Source organism: Cervus elaphus, chromosome 15 (genome assembly GCF_910594005.1).
Source record: "Cervus elaphus chromosome 15, mCerEla1.1, whole genome shotgun sequence".
In the NCBI taxonomy this organism is placed as follows: domain Eukaryota; kingdom Metazoa; phylum Chordata; class Mammalia; order Artiodactyla; family Cervidae; genus Cervus; species Cervus elaphus.
The window spans coordinates 77660628-77682699 of NC_057829.1; the positions used below are offsets into that span (position 1 = coordinate 77660628).

The window sequence follows — 22072 nt, forward strand, 5'->3', positions numbered from 1 at the left end:
TTTTTATCTTTTTTTTTTTTTTAAGATTGAAGTGTGTTATACACTGGACAACTCAGTCTCTCTGATTCTGTGAGTTTGACAGACACATACAGTTTTATAACCATCACTACAATCAAGATAGACAGCAACTCCATCGCCTTACCTCATGTCCCTTCCTGGTCATCCTGTTTCTACCTCTGCCCCTAGCAATCACTGATCTGTTTTCATCCCAAGTTTTCTCTTTTTCAAAAAGTCATAAAAATATAGTCAGCCTTTGAGTCTGGTTTTTCTTTATTTCACTTCCATGCATTTGAGAGTCTTCTGTGAGTTTGGAAACAAACAGATACTATTTTATACTACTGAGTGGTATTCTGTTGTACAGATTGTACTGCAGTTGTTTAGCCATTTGCCAGTTGAGGGATTTATGGGCCAGTTTGAGACAATTACGAATGAGGCCATCGTAAACATTCACAGATTTTTGTGTGGACTTAGGTTTCCATTTCACTTGGGGAAATACCTAAGAGTAGGATTTCTGGATCATGTAGTAGTAAGTGAATATTTGCAAAACTCTTTCCAAGTGGGTTTATCATTTTGCAGCCCAGGGGCAACGTATGAGAGCTATTGTTCCATGTCCTTGTCAGACTGGGTATTGTCAAGTTTTTTCCTATTGTTTTGTTTTTAAAATTTTTAGCTGTTCTAATAGATGGGTTCATTTTTTATTTCATTTTATTGAGTAAGTAAGTTAGGCTATTATTCTGCACTGTTACTGGAGGTAGGTAAGCACCTACCTTACCAAGCTGCAAAATTGCATGGATTTAAATTTCTAGGTTAGTGTTAAGGACTATGAATACCTGCTTTTCATGACATATATTTTGAAAATTTGCTTCAAAATGGCTATAATAGCCTTGTGATATAAATATATCAAATATCTTGATTTGGCTCAATGTGAGATTTTTCTTCTTAAAGTTCGTTTTTACTTAAGTTTTCTTAGGTAACCTAAATTACTTTAGATGCGTAGATTTTTTTCCATGCTTAAGCTTTAAGGAGATTTTCTCAGAATCTCTGATACTTGTTTCAGAAGTACACAGCCATAGATCAGAAACTGAAAATTTGCAGGCATATGTATGCCTGCCTGTCTTCAGAGACACGTTTACATGTAGACCTCAGTATAACACCACCCTTCTGAATTAGTGTCATGTCTGCTGTAATCCCGCATTTTTATAACACCTACTTCTCCAAAGCCTGAGGTGGTAGGGGACTCTATTTTCTGAACTGACTAGACTATTCGTATGCTTTTAATATTAATTTTAATGCTTTTAATGTCAGTTATTACAGTCTCCCTGGCATTAGAGTCATTTATGTGCATTTTATTTTCTCTTCCTGGTCAGTAAGCTCCTTGAGGACAAGGATTCTATTTTATTAATCTTTGGGTCCTCATAGCTTCTCTGGTATCTAGCACAATGCATAATAACTGTTTAATTAACACTTATTGAATGAATGAATCTTTTGAGATGTGCAGCTTTATTACTAGTGTGATAGTAATAGAGCTTCCCTTGTGGCTCAGCTGGTAAAGAATCCGCCTGCATTGTGGGAGACCTGGGTTCGATCCCTGGGTTGGGAAGATTTCCTGGAGAAGAGAAAGGCTACACACTCCAGTATTCTGGCATAGAGAATTCCATGGACTGTGTAGTCACAGGGTTGCAAAGAGTCAGGCACAACTGAGTGACTTTCACTTTCACTAGTAGAAGTACTTTGCATTTCTCAAGCATATATCCCTTGAAATCTAATCTCTCACTTCATTTACATCAGCCAGTAGATGCGTTTGCTATGAGTTAAATGCAGATGGTAGATAAGTTAGTAACATTCTTTTCTGTAAAGGAGTTGGTAGTCTGGTGATGAGGGAAGACTTATGTTCAAATACTGTAATCTAAGGTAGAGTGAGGCGAGTATCGTAAGAAAGATACAGAGTAAATGCCTCTAAAACTTAGAGGATGAAGAGATTACATCTGCCTTCGTCATTAGGAGGGAACATGGAAGAGGTTGTCCTTGAAATGAGCCTTGACATGTTTAGATAAGAATGGGCGAGCACAAGCAAAGGAGTGAAGATAGGACAGTCTGTGGTGTGGTTCACGTAGTTTAATTAGGCTATGTGGCAAGAAAAGGGACCCAGACAGATAGATTAGAATTGTCAAAGGCTTTGAATTCGTGCTTGCTTGCAGAGCTTTTTTAAAATGCAATCCCTTGGTTTCACTTCCAGATACTTTCATTCTGCATTTCTATCAAGCCCCACAGAAAACCGTGAGCCAGCAGTCCTGAGTTGAGAAACACTAGTTTAGGGAGTGAGTGCTGAAAGTGAAAGTGTTAGTTGCTTAGTCACGTCCGACTCTTCGTGACCCCAGGATTGTTCTTCCTCTTGCCATTCTTATCCAAGATGCTACTCCCAACAACAGTATTAACATTTTAGATGGAATAAAATATTTGACATTCATAAAAACTATGATATGCAGTTGACTTCATAGGACATTGGGAAGTTGTTTGGAGTATTCATTTAGTTCCATAGGATTGTTTTCTTCTAATATATGTGCTGTGAGCTCAATTTCTCAATAAGATTGGTCTAAACTATACTTTTAATAGCAATAAAAGTGATTTATAATATCTGTCATGTAATTTTGGAAGTGGAACTTTGACTTTATCCAGCATTTAATGCACTTCTCTGATGAAGCACTCTGATAGGTCCTGCAGAGAAGCTGATTTATGATGAATTCTAAATTGTGTGTGTGATTTGATTTTTTTGCTCTTACGTTTAAATGGAAATCAAGAAACCTTTGCCTGGAAACTAATGATTTACTTCAATTTAGGTTCTTTTTGTGTTTGGCTGTGTACCATGTAGGGAGGGGTTCACAATATTTCAAGCAAATCTTCGTTTTTATCCTCAAAAATACTAACAAGAATGTCCTCAGGGTATTATATTTACAGAGCGAGGTATAAGGAAAAGTCTTAGAAAAATCATCTTAGAAACTAATTTTAGAAGAAACAGCATTAGGGCTATTTATTTTTAGTAGGCCAGTGATGAGAAAACAATTAACAGCAACTGAAACTTCCTGAATCTTATGTTTTCCTCACTAGCATCAGTTGTTTTCAGTAGCAGTCAAATAGTTATTACTAATGTTGTTCATTGTTTACTGTCAGTGTAAGACATTTTGTAGATCCTATTCTGAAGATTATGATAAACGCCTATGCAATTTTAAGACATCTAAAGCACAGTTTGTTTAAGTTTGGGTATTTTCATTCATCATAACACTTTTATCTGTTGTGACAGTGGCCAGATATTGAGTGTTAATTACAGAAAAACACATTAAAATATGATTTCTTTTCTATAAGGCTTTTGACGTGAATCTTACAAAGCATGTATTCCTTTTCAGAACAAGTTTAAATCACTGGCTTCCCAAGGAGGCCCAAATGCAATTTCAGAAGATGTATTAAAAAGTCAAGATTCCTTGTCGACAGATACAGGCCAGTCCTGTCAGCCAGAGGAACCGTCGGGTGCTTCTGGAACGGAGCACACAGACTCAGAAGATGAGCCTTCTCACCAGATGGGTGACCTGTCCACGAGCTTGGAAAATCTCAGTGTCACTGCGCTGCCAGAGGCCACCGTTGTTCGTCCAAACCAGGATTACAACCTAGTGAATTCTTTGTTAAATCTTACTAGAAGTCCTGTGAGTCATCTTTTCTTTTTCTCCCCCTAACATAATCACCGTTAAATGCCTAGAGAAAAAAAATCTATTTTTATTTTGGCATAAAACGTTAATCCGTTTAAGGTGAATTTTGCCAAACAACCTGAAGTATGTCTGATGCAGGCACTGTAAGGATGCGTGTTTTTTCCCTCAGGATGGCCGAATAGCCGTGAAAGCCTGCGAGGGCTTGATGCTGTTAGTGAGCTTGCCGGAGCCGGCGGCCGCCAAGTGCCTCACGCAGAGCACGTGCTTGTGCGAACTGCTCACCGACAGGCTGGCCTCCCTGTACAAGGCCCTACCTCAGTCAGTGGACCCCTTGGATATTGAAACAGTGGAAGCGATTAACTGGGGGTAAGAGCCGCCACTGTTTGTGTTTTCCTATGAAAGTGACCTCTTAAACATACACTTTTAAATCCATTTGCATTTTGCAGTGATAGACCTTTTCAGGTTTGAAAAATATAACATTGCTAGTCATGATTAAACCAGATTGTTGTTTTGAGGCTTGCTTTATGTTATCAAGAACGAATTGGCGTGGTAACAGTCTAGGTGTCACATAGTTAAGCTATTCTTTCCCTTTGTCTCTTGTAGTGATCAGTTAATACCTTAAGATTGGTAACTTTATCTGACTGTATTTAAAAAAAAAAAAAACTTGTGTGGAACCTCACCTCCCACCTCTCTCACCTATTTCCCCCAGTGTTAGGGCTACCCTCTTGATTCTCATATGAACGTAGGATTACTGCAGAACATTTATAAGTTATTAAAAGTGTGAAAGTAGCTCAGTTGTGTCCCAATTCTTTGTGACCCCATGGATTATACAGTCCATGGAATTCTCCAGGCCAGAATACTGGAGTGGGTAACCTATCCCTTCCCCAGTGGATCTTCCCAACCCAGGAATCTAACCAGGGTCTCCTTGATTGCAGGTGATTCTTTACCCGCTGAGCCACAAGGGAAGCCCATTAAAAGTGTAAAGCAGCATAAATAAAATTACTTGTAACCCCACCACCTCTAAGAAGCCTAACATTTTTGATATCGGAACCTGTTACTCTTTGTGCATTTTTAACCCTTCTTTGGTTTTTACTTGTTTTTTCCCACTCTGTATTCTGTCAACATCTGTAGGCCAGACCCACTTCTGAACTTCACTACTGGGTAGTGTTTTAAGGAAGGAAGAGAAGCAGATCAGTCGTTTCCTTTTGCTGTCCCTCCTTTATGTTCCTTTCCTTTCATCCTAGAGGCTGAGAACTTCCAACTTTCCGTTCTTGTTACTCAGTCACATTTAAGGTAGAAACATGAGGAGGTATCTCGGTGCTTTCTCTGCTGTAGCTCCATTCTCCACTTACTGAGCGAAAATTATTCACAAGTTTTATCTAAAAGGTTTTCTCTTATCTTTGGCTTTCATGTATAAAACCCTCTTCTGATTGTCATCCAGTCTCACCTGCCTAAATGTGTCATCCCGTGTGTTCATCCACGGGCCTTCATCTCCCCGTATGCACTGAATTGGACTAATGCTTTTGAATAACTCTGTGTTCTTCTGTGTCCTATAGCTTGGACTCATATAGTCATAAAGAAGATGCTTCAGCATTTCCTGGAAAAAGAGCCTTAATTTCATTTCTCTCCTGGTTTGACTATTGTGATCAACTCATAAAGGAAGCACAAAAGGTTTGAATACTTTTGTTGTTTAATTGATAACTTAAAAATGTAGATAACTACTGAGTGAAATTTGAATACTCAGTCTATATCCCTAAATATGTCTTAATTATCTTAGGATAGATAGCATAGTTAGTAAAATAAATAAAATGAAATAGCAAACTCTCCAAAACTATATATATGTGTGTTTGTGCGTGTGTATGTGTGTATGTGTATTACAGCTCTGGAATAAATCACAGTTAAAATTCTGTCCTTAGGTTTCTTTAAGTATTATAGCACAACCCCTTACAAGGTAACATTGGCTTCCCTGCATGTCTCCTCTTTGGGGAGATGTTAATACAATAAGTGGTTGGGATAATATTTTATTTATGTTTGTCTTTGTTCTTGGAAATTTAGATAACATGTAAAGGAACCAGTAGCTATCATCTTATCTAGGTTTATATGCCATCAACAAGATAGGCAATAGGCAAGTTTGTTTTTCTACATTAAATTAGATGGAGAGTGCAAATTGATTTAGTGGTGTTATAAATTAATCTCTCTCATTTAAAAATATGATACTTAATACTATGTTCTAGACTGCTGCTGTTGCTCTTGCCAAAGCTGTTCATGAAAGATTTTTTATTGGTGTTATGGAACCTCAGCTAATGCAAACGTGAGTGGCCTCTTTGCTGCTGTTTAGTTGCTAAGTCATGTCCTACTCTTTGTGACCCCCATGGGCAGTAGCCCGCCAGGCTCCTCTGTCCATGGAATTGCCCAGGCAAGAATACTACAGTGGGTTGCTATTTCCTTCTCCAGGGGATCTTCCCAACCCAGGGATCAAACCCATGTCTCCTGCATTTCAGGCAGATCCTTTACCTCTGAGCTACTAGGGACGCCCATGAGTGGCCTGTTTACTTTTTTAAAAAAATCACTGTGTTCTTGTTATTCTTGCCCCCTAATTACCTGTTTGTTATGCAGTTCTGAGATGGGTATTCTGACATCAACTGCTCTGCTCCATCGCATTGTTCGGCAAGTAACCTCCGACATTTTGCTTCAAGAAATGGTGTTTTTCATCCTTGGAGAACAGAGGGAACCAGAAACTCTGGCAGAAATTAGCAGACATCCTTTAAGACATAGGTTAATTGAACACTGTGATCACATATCTGATGAGGTGAGCTGTACAAGGATTTAGAATTGGACTTAGGTTCTTTGACATACTGACTTTGATGTACTTGTCATGTTTTGAATACAGCCTTATTTTATGTGGCTTTTTATTTTGAAAGTTGAAATCATGAAAAACAGTTTAAGTATTTTTCAGTTACCTTTTATCATTTTGGGTTTCAGATCAGCATAATGACATTAAGAATGTTTGAACATCTTTTACAAAAACCCAATGAGCACATTCTTTACAATTTGGTCCTAAGAAATCTTGAAGAAAGAAACTATACAGAATATAAACCTGTGTGCCCAGAAGATAAAGATGTAGTGGAGAATGGATTAATAGCAGGAGCAGTGTAAGTTTCTGTCCAGCTCTGAATTTAGTGTTTCATATTAAGTCATAATTTTCTCCCCTCTTAATTTCTCTTCTCTTCCTTCTTCTCTTAAAGTATTTTTAAAAATACTTTAACAGTTTAAAAGTTTTTTTAAAAATAAAATTTAGATGTCCTGATATTGTCCCTCCAAATCACAAGCAGCAGTATCTATTCTCTAAACTAACAAAGTCAATATAACCTTGAGTTTAATGTTAGTAAAAAATATTAATTTCTCTGTACAATAGACGTACATTCATTATTCCTTAATTCTTTTATGAGCAAAATTATGTAGAGGTTTCTGAGAACATAGCATAGAATCTTTTGGTTTAGAAAATATAATAAAATTTTTTTATGCATCATTAAATTAAACTTAGAGATCTGGAAGAAGATCCCTTATTTACTGACATTTCACCAGATAACACTTTGTCAAATCAAGAGTGGCTTAGCTCCTCACCTCCCGCTACTCCAGACCACCCCAAAAACGATGGGAAAACTGAAGTCCACAAAATTGTAAATAGGTGAGTTGCTGTATGTATTTGACTTACATCTCTTTCACTTCTTTTTACAACATATAACAGCTCTGCTCTTTGATCATTGTAGAGATATGTCATGAACTCAGTCTTCCCTTTTTTAAAGATTATGTCAACTTTTTGAAATGCTTATGTAGCTAGTGAACAGCCTAGAGGCAACAATCGATATAAAAGAGGAAAGGAAAAAAACTCTAGCGTAGTAGTGACTAAACTAATCTTCAGGGTACTCGCCTTTCGTTTTTTTTTTTTTAATGTGAACAATTTTAAGTAATTCTCAGTTGGAACAACACTGAAAATTTCCAGTTCGATGGATTGAACTCACTAGCCATGTACTCACATGTGCTAAGCGGAGGGCTGTTTCTTTTCATTAGTTTGTGTTTTTATATATATTTTTAAACTAAATTAATTCATTTTATTTATTTTTGGCTGTGCCGGGTCACTGTTGCCTCGCTCAGGCTCAGGCTTTCCCTAGTTGCGGAGAGCAGGGTCCGTTCTTTGCGGTGTGTGGGTTTCCCGTGTTGCGGAGCACAGGCTGTAGGTGTGCGAACTTCAGTGGTTGCAGCACATGGGCTCACTAGTTGTAGCGCAGGAACTAACTCCGTGGCGTGTGGACTCTTCAGGATCAGGGATCAAACCCCTGTCCCCTGCGCTGGCAGGTGGATTCTTATCCACTGCACCTCCAGAGAAGTCCTCTATAAAGGGTTTTTTTTTTAAGTGTCTTTTCCCCAGTAATTTTCTTCCTTTGCAATCCTATCAGGTGCTGCGAGGTGGCTTTAGAGAAAACCACACATAGTGCAAGATGCATAGTTAGGGTGCCTGAGAATCTAAGGTTCTGTTACTTAAAAGCCAGTTTCCTGAGACTAACAAACATCAGGGCTCTCTGTCATTGCCCTGTAATGTAGAAAGAGTCAAGTCATCTTCTGCTTGATTTCTACTTTAAGTGGAATGAGTAATTTTTAAAGAAAACCTTTAAAATAATGACAGTATTTAACCAGTAAATTGTAGGACTGATTCAAGATAAATACTTTGCAAGTTTCCATCTGCATTAATACTTGGCTAAATTGAAGATACTGCTAGATATTTTAATATACATAGAGATATTGAGTTGTGAGAGTATTTGTGTTACTGATTATGGCTGTTTTTCCTTTAAGTTTTCTCTGTCTGGTCCCAGATGAAGCAAAATCGTCCTACCACGTGGAGGGCACTGGATACGACACCTACCTCCGAGACGCTCACAGGCAGGTAGGTGAAGTGATCTGATGTGAGATCTAATAAGATGCACAGACACAGCCCTCGTCACATGGGCCACAGTTATTTCTCCAGAGGTTCCCCTGAATTCCACTCTTCACCGCTTGCGCTTTCTGTCAGTGACCTGACTGCCTTTCACTGAGTATGTGTCTCTGTCCCAAAATTTCTCTGTGCTTCCTCCCCACCCCCCCACCCCTTTTCTTTCTTTTCTTTCTGTCCTTGAAGTTATTTCTCCCCTAGATCCTTCTCCCTGCTGATCTAAACCGTGACTTTTAAATGATTCTAGCATTACTCCCAACCCACAGCTGTTTCCTTCCCTCTTCCCCACTGTTCTCACGCCTCTGTAATTCCCAAGGCCTGCCTCTTCATCCTCTGCATCCCAGCTTTCCCCCTCCCTGAAACCACTTTCTCAAACGTCTCCTCTTAGTTATTAAATGGGCTTTTCCCAATCATCTTTTCCCTCTGCAGCATTGTGTGTGTGTGTGTGCTCAGTCTCTCTAGCCCATGGACTGTAGTCCACCAGGCTTCTCTGTCCATGGAGTTTCCCAGGCAAGAATACTAGAGTGGGTAGCCATTTCCTTCTGCAAAGAATCTTCCTGACCCAGTGATTTGAACCCATATCTCCTGCTCTGCAGGCAGATTCTTTACTGCTGAGTCACCAGGGAAGCCCCCTGTAGCATTTTACATTTTACCAGATTCCAAAGTTTTGAAATGCCTCACATGAGAAAAATATGCATTTAATTTTCATTTAAATCTTTTGGGTGGAAGTGTGCTTTTATTGATAATTAACTTGCATGCCCTTACAGTTAATTCATGATACTTTAAGCCTAAATTCAAGTCCCCACTACTATGTGAATAAATAGAGTACCAGGGTACCAAATACATTCATGTAACAATAAAATAGAGACAATGAAAGCAACCCCAACCTCAGTAGTACTGATTGGATTTTTAAACTACTGTGATTCTCTCTGAAAAGTTGTATTTCCATATTCTGACAACAGAATTGTTTTAGGAATATTTGAAATGAGACAAAAAGAATAGAAAAAATTTAGATTTATTTTCTAGCTCAGAAATTCAAAAATTTTAATATAAAAATGCTTTATTAAATATTGGGATGTGATTTTATAAAGAAAATTGTCTATTGAAAGAAATAGTTTAAAACTCACAAGATATTGAAGAAGTTGGGTTTTTAATCATTTTAAATATGTTTTTCTTTTAAAAGTTGAAGCTAATGCTTTGTAGTAAGAATATATTTTAATCTCAGCTAATTTGTAAACTACAGATATCAAAAGTAATTTTGCTTTATTTAATAAGGAGGATGTGAAAAGGGAAAGAATATGGAAGAAAACTATGCTCCAAATTTCTTTTTTTAAATTCAAGTAAATTACCTGCCAGGGAAGACTTTTAAATTTTCTTTTTATTATAAGAGATATTCTTGTGCTTACAAAAATCCATATTGTGGTAATCCTTACTGATAAAATGCATAGTAAGGGCCAGTTTCCACTTACTTTTAACCTGTCATGGACCAATGCCTTTGTAAAATATAAAAACGAAATGCCAGAAAAATGGAAAAAACACTAAATACAAGCCCCAGTTATTTTACTAGATTGAACAGACATAAAATTTACTCAGTGAAATTGAAAAGTTTCTAAACCGGCTCTCCGTTTTTGCACTCATCTCATTTCGATGGAGGTGAGCAGTTTTCAGACCTCACTTGCAGCAGCCTGTTTCTTCTTAACAGTCCCAGCAATGTGCCTGGGTAAACACGTGGTAGCAAAGTCAAGTCTGCCTTCTCAGATGACATGCGTCTGTTCACCTATTATATTTCATCTGTTTTGTACATTACATGTGACATTTGAGAATAGATTGGGAAATGTGGCTAAGACTGACTTTGCTTTCTAAATATTCTAAATCTGTGATGAGAATAAGGAAAGGGTTGAAGTCCTCCAAAGGGAAGAGCATATGCTTATGCTTGCCCCAGCAGTGCGAGGGGCACTTTGGTTAAGTGAGAATCTGCCTGCTTTCTCACCAGGGTGTCATCTATGCCATCTTCTCCGTCTCCTGTGGTACCTGACACTTAGCAGGCACTCTGCATTCGAGCGGATTGCTACGCCTATTCAGGGAAATTGTTCTATTTAATCTCAATCTGTTTTTGCTCAGTTCTTCTTTAATGATCCAATTGCTATCTCCGCAGTTCCGGGACTACTGTGCTATCTGCTTAAGATGGGAGTGGCCTGGCTCTCCAAAAGCACTGGAAAGGTGCAATTTAGAAGCAGCTTTCTTTGAAGGTCATTTTTTGAAAGTCTTATTTGACAGGATGGGAAGAATTCTTGATCAGGTAATAAGTTTTAAAGTATTAGTTTTGTATTATTTTCTTACCGTTCACTGTGGGTTCTGTTTACATCTTCAGTAGTTTTATTGTTTTCTTTTTTCCACCAGATGACTTTTGCCAACAGTTGGTGGGTTTCTGATGCATTCATTATGTTAAAATTTTTATCTGGCCTGACAAGTGTTACAGATTTGTGTGTTTACTTCTCATTGTGGACCATTGTCTTATTAACAGTAATTTTAACATCTTTTGGCAGTGACTAGAGTGCTTTCCTAGAAAGCCTTTTGGTTAGTACAGGTACAGTGAAACTTGTTAGGTTTAATACAGAAGACCTTAAACGTCATTTCAAACCAAATCTTGAGTGCTCTGGTCTCACTAAAATTACAGAACAGTATTAGATGAACCTGCTTCTTCAGAGAAAGAACTTGTGAATGATATTCATTTTCATAAGGGGAAATGAATATAAAAAGTTAACTTACTTATTTCAAGGGAAGTAAAAATGCAGCTGGTATGTTGCTGTGTCTTTCTGACTGTCAGAACTGAACTTGAGGTTAGAGAATCCCTCCCTCCCTCTCTCCCTGACATATAGAGTGATGATAGAGCTTTGAAATGTTTTATATGTTGATATGGACACTTGAAATGAAACTACGTGGCACTAAACGTACCTCAGCATGAAAACTGAGTTAACCAATTTAGAATTAATTTGAAATCCTATATTAAAGAACTTGGGTTTTTTTTTAGCATTTTAGTTAAATATTTATATGAGCATAGGGAGTTACAAAAGAAATGTATTGTACAATCAGGCTGTCTTCAATAACCAGAAAGCCAAATAAAGAAATGATAATTAAGAAGTATTTCACTGGGTTGACTTCAGCCAGCACTGTTTCTGATAATAATCAATAAAGACAGAGTGTCAAGTCCTTTTTTTCTTTTAAAAACAATACTAAACATACTATAGTTTTCAAAAATTAAGGCTGTGACAACACACCAGTGTCATGAATACCTGATGTCATAACTTCTCAATTATACGTGCAGAAATTAGCTACTTTATTATTAATTACCCATAATAATGTTTAATCCCAGCCTGGTTAGCCTGATACTGTTAGGGGTATCTATGTACTATGAACATACACGCAAGCATCATCTTTAGCAAAAGCAGTTAGAAAAGAGAAAATGAAATTAAACCAAGCACGTTAGACCCACCAGAACTTATGATTATTTCTGCGATCTGATTATAATGTTCTTATCTGAAAAGGCTTGGGAAGTCAAGGTTTTTACCCAAGACTTTTAAAGAAGGCTTGAGGCTAGGCTGCAGAGTTCACTCACTTAAGTCACATCAACTGAAACTAAGGATTTCTTTTAATGTGCTAACAACATGTACTGAATTTCTGCTGTTTCATTTTTTGTTTATTGATATTTAATACTTAACAACCAAAGTATTCGGGTTCAGTCCCTGATTTGGGAAGATCCCCTAGAGAAGGGAATGACAACCCACTCCAGTGTTCTTGCCTGGAAAATCCCATGGACAGAGGAGCCTGGTAGGCCCATGGGGTCACAGAGTCAGACAGGACTGAAGGGACTTTCACTTTCACTGTAGGTGTTATGCTGTATACATCATGGCTATTTAACCCCCCCCAACCCCCAGCTAGTGGGGAGGTTTACAATAAATCTCCCAGGGTATTGTGTCTTTGTGCTGGTTCTATAGGCTTAGTTTGAATCTGATTAAACAGAACACCCAGGAGACATCAACAATCAGTATCAAGTCAGTAATCTTTAGAAATTTTGACCAAAAGCACTCAAAAGGAATCTAAATATTAAAAAGTAGTTTCTGAATTGAGTGGAAAGATCCCCTTGGAATCTCCATCACACTTGAGCATTTTTCCCTTCCGTTTGTAGAGCACTGGCACAAAGGATACACTGGAGACAATATCCTGAAATGTTTGCAGTTCTTTTTCTTTCACCAGATAGCTCTTCACAGTGCAACAACAGTTCAGACACAGTGTCCCACTCATTCTTCCTGGAACCCTGAGATAGGCGGGACAGCTCCCTGTACTATTGTATAAATGACGAATCCTTAGTTTTATTTAATGTGACTTAGTGAGTGAACTGTGGAGCCTAGCCTCAAGCCTTCCATCTTTAAAAACCTTGACTTCCCAAGCCTTTTCAGATAAGAACATTATAATCAGATCGCAGAGATAATCATAAATTCTGGTGGGTCTAATGTGCTTGGTTTAATTTCATTTTCTCTTTTCTAACTGCTTTTGCTAAAGATGATGTTTGCGTGTGTGTTCATAGTACATAGAAACCCCTAATAGTATCAGGCTAACCAGGCTGGGATTAAACATTATTATGAATAATTAATAATAAAGTAGCTAATTTCTGCATGTATAATTGAGAAGTTATGACATCAGGTATTCATGACACTGGTGTGTTGTCACAGCCTTAATTTTTGAAAAATATAGTGTGTTTAGTATTGTTTTTAACTGTAGTGATTTTTAAAAGATAGTAAAATGCTAAGGTTCACAGCAGAATGTAAAGAATACCAGGAAAAATGTGGGAAAACCTAAGTTCAAAGGGAAAAATTTGAATTTGGGCAACTCAAGTAGCTGTTTCTCACATTTACTTATTGTTTAAGTGAAGCTGACATTACTTGATTTGCTTAAAAGGACAATGGGGGGAAAAAGTAATTTAAATTGCTTTTAAAAATATAAAATCTTGTTAAATGAAAGTGTTATAAGAAATTTCAGAGACTACCAAGTCGTTGAGATTTATAAATTCTTATAATTTTGGCCATCTACATATTTGGCCTTTAGTAAAAGAGTTGAGATTGAGTTAGCAGGTGACATCTAAGTCAAAGTTCATTGTCCTAAAATTCAGACCTTGTATTTAGGGTGAGCTCATTAAAAAATGGGTCAAGTCCATTTAACATGTCAGAAAAATCTGGTTAACTTTGATTTCAGGTGAACACTCTATAAAAGTACAACATAATCAAAATAATAGATGCAAACAGCTAGTATTAAGAATCCCCAAAAAAGCCAGCTTGTTTTAAAGTTATTACCAATATGAAGTAGAGACCATTTCAGAGTATGATGAAACAGTTACTATCTAGCTGAATTTCATTTTCATTTTCACAACATTAAAATATAATCTGAGTCAGCCTTAAGTTTCTTAAACAACCAAAGATATAGCTTCTTGTTTCAAAAAGCTTAAAACCAAAGTAACACCGTATAGAGAAAATTAAGTAGTAATATATCATTGTTAAAAGCCAAATTTTGTCAGTTTATTTACGTAAAGCACCTATAAATGGCGGAATTTAGTGACCTGAAAATCTGAACTACCTGAAATGAAGTCACATACAATACTGTACTTAAGTTGTATTTTAAATGATTTTGTCCACATTTTTTACCAAATGTATTCTTCTTAAAGATTTTTTAAAGTGTTTCCTTTGTGCCCAAAATGCAGTTTAATGTGAATTCATTGTTTTGAATTGAATCTTGGAGAAGGCTATTCTGTCGCCAATATTATCAAGTAGGAAAAGATGCCCTTCGGTCTGTCCTATAATGGGAGTGGTATCTCCTTTCATTTATCTTGTGTAAGACTATATTTTAAATAAGAGTGACTTAGGGGAAGTTTTACTTCTTTCAGAAAATCTGTGTTCATGAATCTAGTAGTAAGCAAAAAAGACTGAAATTGGACTTTAGCATAGGACTTGAATTTTTATTCGTATAACAGTATCTTTGATATCTTCTGGCACATGCTCAAGCATTGGTCATCGTTTGAATGCCAAATATTTGCTTCTTAGTTGGTATTCATTATGATCAAGGGCTTAAGGGCTACTCAATGAATGAGGGTAAGTAAACCATTCTGATTAACCATTTCTGGTGAATATTACCTTGGTCCTGAATCACTTCTCCCTTCCTCCTGCTGCATCATCTCTTTCTCATTCGTCCAGTCACTGAGGTTCTTTCCAACCTTCTCACTGAAGTCAGTTTTGTTTCAGCCACTCACTTGCCTCTGACTGCTTAGAAGAAGAAAACTGGAAGGGATGAGAGACTGCTTAGAAGAAGAAAACTGGAAGGGATGAGAGATTTCTGTTGAAAGTTCTAGGCACAATAATAGCAACTCTTTTTGCATATCATGTTTTGATTGCAAAACATGCAAAACATTGCATCTTGTTTTGATTTTGACACATACAATGTAAAGCACCTCCAAGCTGCTTTCTATGAGGAATAAACAGATTAAGTATAAAAAACTAGTAAAATTGTAACACTGTAATACAAAGCGTGTCTGAGGAGCCTTACACAGGTATATATATAGTCATTGTTTTGGAAGAGTTAATGCTCTTGCCCAGTAAAGGCGGTGATCCTTCTGCAATCGTGATTTTTTATCTTCTAGTTCACTGTTACGGCTTGTGGGTAGTTATCTCTACACCTCAAGTACTTTTACTCTGTTGACAATGTTCTGTGACGTATATGACTTTATTGTATATATGCTTTTGATAATTGGCAGCAGTTGAATAATTTAAAACAAGGATTATCATTTCTAAAATCAGATTACTTAAAAGATTTTAATACCTTCCCTTTTATCTTTTGTCTAATGTTTAACATCTCTTCTATTGTTTGTAGTGTATAAGTCTTTTTGGGTTTTGATGACCTCTTGAACTATCTTACTAACTTAAAAAACCTGCAAAAAGCAGAGACATTCTGACAGTGTTATATGTTTATTTTTCCTATATGTTTATGTGCCCGCTTTTCTGGTTTTAGTTTTAGGACTGTGATGTATGCACTTTGAGACAGTAAGAGCTAGAGTTAATTTAGTTACAGATACTATCATTGTAGAAGAGCATATTGAGAAGGATTAAGATGGTAGATTGTCCCTTCTTGAAAAGACAAATTGAAATGGTAAATTCAGTGCTCAGGTATATACATAAAGATAATGTCAAATATCTTTCTGCTTTCTCCCTCTCTGTAGCCATATGATGTCAACTTACAAGTGACGTCGGTGCTATCTAGACTTTCTCTCTTCCCTCATCCACACATACATGAGTACCTCTTGGACCCTTATGTGAACCTTGCTTCTGGCTGTAGATCTCTATTCTCTGTGATCGTCAGGGTGAGTTGTCAGTTTTGTTCTATTCTCCAGGATTGATCAACCTGACCAATTAACATCTTAATAACATTCTGTGTAATTAGTGTCATGTAATGAAAAATTAAAAGAGCCAACTCATTAGAAAAGACTCTGAAGCTGGGAAAGATTGAAGGCAAGAGGAGAAGGGGACAACAGAGGATGAGATGGGTGGATAGCATCACCGACTCAATGGACATGAGCTTGAGCAAGTTCCGGGAGATGGTGAAGGACAGGGAAGCCTGGTGTGCTGCAGTCCATGGGGTCGCAAAGAGTCAGACATGACTGAGCCACTAAACAACAACAATGAAAAATATCATGTATTTTCAGTTTAGAATTATTTTACTGCAGAATGTGGAGAAAAAAGGAAGAATCATTCTCTTAAATGATACATGTAACTTTTGTATTTTAAGGGATAGCTGTGGGTCCTTTGTCAAAGATTGTTACATGAATAGTGAAAAGTGGCAGTCTTCATTTAGTAATAGGAAATGGAATTTTTTTTTTTTATCCTGAAAATCCCCCATGGAGTTGTTCAGGAACTGAGCCCCTTTTGTTCCTGTGATGCAGGTTGTTGGAGACCTCATGGTTCGAATCCAGCGTATTCAAGACTTTACTCCCAAGCTTCTATTAGTCAGAAAGCGATTACTTGGTCTGGAACCTGAAGGCCCTGTGTAAGTCAGTGTTTCTCACGTTGTTTGTCTAAAGCTTTTGCCATTGTTTGATGATCTGCTGATATCCTGAATTGATTGATTGCCTGCTTTCCCTTCCCAGGATTGACCACATCACCTTGCTGGAGGGTGTGATTGTGCTGGAAGAGTTCTGTAAGGAGCTGGCGGCCATTGCCTTTGTGAAATACCACGCAGCCTCCACGCCCTAAACAGCATCTTTCAAGTAACCAAGGGAACAGAACTATCATGTACATTTCATCAAAAAAGCCTCCGTTCCACCCAGCCACGTGACAATAAAAAGCCTTTTTAAATGAAGCATTGCTCTAAACTGGACAGAACCGCTCAGAACCCACTGAGTGGACACTCAGTACAGTGTTGTGTGATGTTTTCACTGGCTTTATCATAATGGTTCTGTATATAAAGTTGCACGTCCTTGAATCCAGGATACAATCAAAGGAACTTCAGGAAATAAGCATTTCTAATGCCTGTGTGAAAAGCTGCAAAATTTCTGATGTTATGACTTTGATGATATTTCTGTTAATCTAATATCCTTTTAGGTAGCAAGGCCTTTTGACATTCTTTGGGACTCAAGTGCTTACATTCTTTTGAATTAATAAGTAGCAAAAAAAAAAAAAACCAAAACCCTAATTTTGTAACTTTTTAAGGTCAGAATTCTTATCAAACAAAATATTTAAAAAAAACTGTAAATGAGAAAAAAATACAATTTAGGAACTATCAAATGAATTAATAATAGAAGATAAAAATGTGTAGAGCACCATTAACTTTCTTCAGCTTTTCTAAGAATAACAGTTTAATATGATAAATTCTTGATTAATATATATATATTTTTTAAAGAAACGTTCTTTTACTCTTTTGTGCACATAGCCAGGTTAGTGATTGATTTTCATGTAGGGGTCCCAGTTAATTTAAACTTTGTCATTTTTGCAACAACATTGAATTTGTGCTCACCATTGGTATTGTTTACTAAAATAGTATTTTCTAAGCTGACTAACATGTATTGGGTTGAGACCCTTTTCTTTTTTTCTATCTCTCCGTCCCTCTCTGAAACTTGCTTTATAATTTGATTTTCGTATTGAAACGCATTGTAGTATAGGTGGCAGCAATCAAAATGCCAATGGCCTCCTGAATGTTTACAGTTTTTTTTCTCAGTCTTTTGTTTTAAATCATTCTAAAGAGATTTAAAAGCAAACCAGCCAATCTGTCCTGTTTACATATGAAAGAATTGGGTAAGGTGATATCTGTGTGGGCACGTGTGTAGGAAGGAGTGGTGTGGGTATTTGGCTGAGCTGTGCATGGCCCGCTTGTCCTTGGTTTACACAGGGGTGTTTGCTGATCCACTTTCTGTGCTTCCTTTAAGTGATGCTTATCACTCAGATATAGTTTTGAGCTTTCTTGGGTTTTTGTTTTGTTTTTTCAGTTGATGTGTTAAGCAGCAGCACTTTGCTCCTTTCCTTCCCATTTACTGACGTTTGTGGGAGCAGCAGTCTAGCGAGCCTTCCAGCAGGAAAGGAACCGAACTGCCCCTTGAGAGAACTTGTTTTGTTTGGCGTATTTGCATCTCTACATCCTACAGCATGTGTGTAGAAGCATATTTTACACCTACTGCTAATTTTGTTGTATTTGTTTTTCTGATTTATTTTGTAGTTTGTTTTTGCTATTTATTAAGAACAGAATGTCCAAAAAAATATGACTGTTCTTGGCTCTAGAATGCTTACACTGTTAAAACGACAAAAAAGCTAAATTTCTAAATTCAATGCAAATCTTTGTTAGCTCACTCTAGGAGATTTATTAAGTGAAACAATGAAGAAATAAGTGGGAGATAGTTACTTTGTGCATGTTTTTTCTTTAAATGATTTTTAACCGTGGGAAGGCATATTATTCTTTTTGCTGTATTTATTGATTCAAGGAACACTGCAACATCTTTATTTTTAGATGTAGTTGTAGTCTACTTTGATGTAGGTGTATTTAAAATAGAACATTAAGAGGTATTAGATATTTCTTAATGTTTTCATAGAGTTCAATAAGTGTAATGGCAATGTTACCTCGAAAGCCAAATACTATTTTATCTTTGATTTCACAATGGGACCTTTCGGCTAATCCATGAAACCAAGCTCAGAAAAGCTTTAACTCCTATTTGTGTGTGTGTGTGTCTGTATGCTGCTGCTTAAAAGATAATTATTTTCCTAAATTATTATAATGACTTTGATTTGTAATCAGCTAAAACTTAAGGTATAGTTTGTTTATCTTTTAAAAGTTGGTTTCTGTCTTTCTTTTCTTTTTCTTATTTAGTTCAGACCTAAAGCCAGCAGAAGTTCTCACAGTGAGTTTGATTTCTTAGTGAAACATTGTCCTACATAACTAGCCATATTCAGAAGTTGACTTTTCTGTTCCTTAGCATGTGCAAAACAGTGACTGTTGCACACAGTTGGGTGGGCAGAACCACCCTAGGGATCGCTTGCCATAGCAAGTTCCAAACTGAATTTTAGTCTTGCTTCACATTGGTGTATGGGTATAACATTCTTTTTTAAACTTTATCTCTTAACAGTATAGTCTTTGGCTTTTTTTTTCCTTTAGTAATGAGCCACATTCTTTACTTGATAGAACTCAAGATTTGTCCTTAGCCAGCCAATTATCATTGTAGTACTCACATTCTAACTCTGTAATGTTCTCATAATGTATCTGTCTGTGCAATATATAAGCTGTGAGTGAATTCATAGCTTTTTGGTTTAATTGTACATTATTGTATGTGTATATCTGTATATATATCTGTGTATATATCTATGAGGACCAAAATCCTTAGCTTGCTTACACTGTTGCTAGTGTAAAGATTATTACACTTAATTTTACGGGGCACAAATTATGGAATTACTTCATAATTCTTGGTAACATATTTCCATAAATTATTGCATTAATATACAATTACCATTTAATTATGAAGTTTATAAGTATTGACAGAAGTTACAGTGAATTGCTAAAACCACAATTTATATGGTAATTATATTTTGGATTGTACAATTAATCAAAATATGCATGTCATTGTGACACTTGATGTGTTAAAACATGGTAGGTAATCATATTTCTGGGCCCTGTAAAATAGTGTTACTATAATATCTGTTTTGCCTCCTGCCTTGTTTACATTAAACAAAGGATATTTGGTAAATTTTTCTATTGAACATTGTATAGGTTACTGACAGTGTTATGATGGCCTGGAATTCTAGGTCAGTCATCTCTGAAGAAACTCTTCAGATGGTGATTGTGTACCTACTATCTCTTCAGTGGAGGTTGTAATCAAATTTTTGTGCTAACAATGCATGCAGGACTAAGAGGGATAATTAAAAATAAATAATGTAATTTAAACAAAATATTGTCTTATATTTTTGTAGAATTCTAATTGGTAACATTTCATTCACTGATAAATATAAAACAATAATTCATAATATACAAAAGGGTATGACATGTAACAGTCAATGGTTCACTATAGCATTGATTCCACAGAGAGAACAAAAAGGAATATATCAGAATATTTGTGGAGGGAGAATGTATAGCTTAAAAAAAAAAATCCCCCTGGGTGAGATTTATATTTTCCACCCCCATCCTTCATAATCACTTCCCTAAAGAAAGGATTATTTATGCAATCTAAGAAATGTAATTCATTGTAAGCATTATTTCTTAGTAGATTTATAACATATAAGAACTCTTCTCTTTAACTGACATTTAAAACAATTTGACTCTAAGCTTATTCCATTCACTTAAGTATTTGCCAAGACCCTTAATTGGAAACTGAAAGAAACATGTAATACATAGCCCAATGGGAAAAAAGAGAAAAATCTAATTATTAGTCCCACCTACCCATGGTTCTTTTTAGCCAGTGTTTCTCAAAATAGTTTTAAAAGGAAATAAGGTAACAGGCTTAAGGATGCAGGTGAGGTAAGGTTTAGGCATTGAAGAATCAGAGTTACCTCCTGATTATGAGCTTCTTCAAAAGACACCTGCATTTTAGGAATGCATCAGCAGATTCCTAGTTCAAAATCCTGGTTCTGAATTTTGCAATGTTCCATCTAAAATACTAGTTATCTCAAGGGAATTTAAAGAAATAAACATAAAATTGTTAGGATTGAAATTTTTGTTAGAGTAAAACCTTTCAATAAAAGCTGTTATCTGTTCATCTCAAAAAAAAAAAAAAGAAAAATTGCAAAAACACTGCATGACAGTTCGATGCTGAAGTTTCCATGGAAGAAATAGAACAGATTTTGGTTGGTCTAAAGCCAATTAGGAAAGTTGTTGCCTGTAAACCTCGCCTCATAGGAGACTGCTTTTTAAATTCACTGGAACTAGACCCCACTACCCACGTTAGAGAAATTAAGCCTGTTTCATACACTCTTCCAGTTTGACTGTTGTGTGCATTAGATGTTTTTATTTAGTAGCATTTCTAAAAATGTATCAGAAATAGGATGCTGCTGCTGCTGCTGCTAAGTCGCTTCAGTCGTGTCCAACTCTGTGTGACCCCATAGATGGCAGCCCACCAGGCTCCCCCGTCCCTGGGATTCTCCAGGCAAGAACACTGGAGTGGGTTGCCATTTCCTCCTCCAATGCAAGAAAGTGAAAAGTGAAAATGAAGTTGCTCAGTCATGTCCGACTCTCAGCGACCCCATGGACTGCAGCCTACCAGGCTCCTCCGTCCATGGGATTTTCCAGGCAAGAGTACTGGAGTGGGGTGCCATTGCCTTATAGGATACCTACATGTAATTTAAAACCAAACCAAAACAATAATTTGGTTTATTCAACAAATACTGGCAGCTTCCTATGAACCAAGTTTTAAGATAGTAGGAAAACAAATACAAAGAAGCTTTTCTGCCCTCAAAAAGTCACAGTCCTGGTTCAGTGTTTTTACAAAAATAAAGTACACACAGGAACACGGATAGAGAAATGGCACCCAAGCATTGTGAGAGCAGGGGGAGAAGGAAGTGATGCTGCAGATCATCAAAAGCGAAAAACCTCAACCTCGAGTCTTGACTGAGTTATATTCATACCTGTAAGTACAGATAGGCCAGATATTCTCAGAAGTTATAATGATAAAGTCAACTCAGTAATTAACAGACAGCTCTTGTGTATCCTGTGTTTACATGACTGTTTCCTTTCACCGTCTTCATTCTGAGATTGCTATAAGGCACCAGCCCAAGTAATTGTTTCTTGTGCTTTAGTCACTAAGCCGTGTCCAATTCTTTCGACCCCATGGACTGTAGTGCGCCCGGCTCCTCCTCTGTTCATGGGATTTTCCAGGCAA

General features: G+C 36.8%; 1 protein-coding gene across 2 annotated transcripts in view; it reads left to right on the forward strand.

Annotated features, from left to right (window-relative positions):
- Positions 1–20150, forward strand: part of FHIP2A (FHF complex subunit HOOK interacting protein 2A) — a 37089-nt gene extending 16939 nt beyond the window's left edge. For both annotated transcript variants that reach the window (XM_043925583.1, XM_043925584.1), the window contains 12 exons: positions 3402–3695; positions 3868–4064; positions 5255–5369; positions 5933–6009; positions 6315–6507; positions 6681–6850; positions 7243–7386; positions 8550–8640; positions 10841–10984; positions 15947–16087; positions 16667–16770; positions 16871–20150. In XM_043925583.1, the coding sequence (XP_043781518.1) occupies positions 3402–3695; positions 3868–4064; positions 5255–5369; positions 5933–6009; positions 6315–6507; positions 6681–6850; positions 7243–7386; positions 8550–8640; positions 10841–10984; positions 15947–16087; positions 16667–16770; positions 16871–16976 (1776 nt within the window). In that variant the 3' untranslated portion in view covers positions 16977–20150. The remainder of the gene's footprint in view (positions 1–3401; positions 3696–3867; positions 4065–5254; positions 5370–5932; positions 6010–6314; positions 6508–6680; positions 6851–7242; positions 7387–8549; positions 8641–10840; positions 10985–15946; positions 16088–16666; positions 16771–16870) is intronic.
- The last annotated feature ends 1922 nt before the right edge of the window (positions 20151–22072 follow it).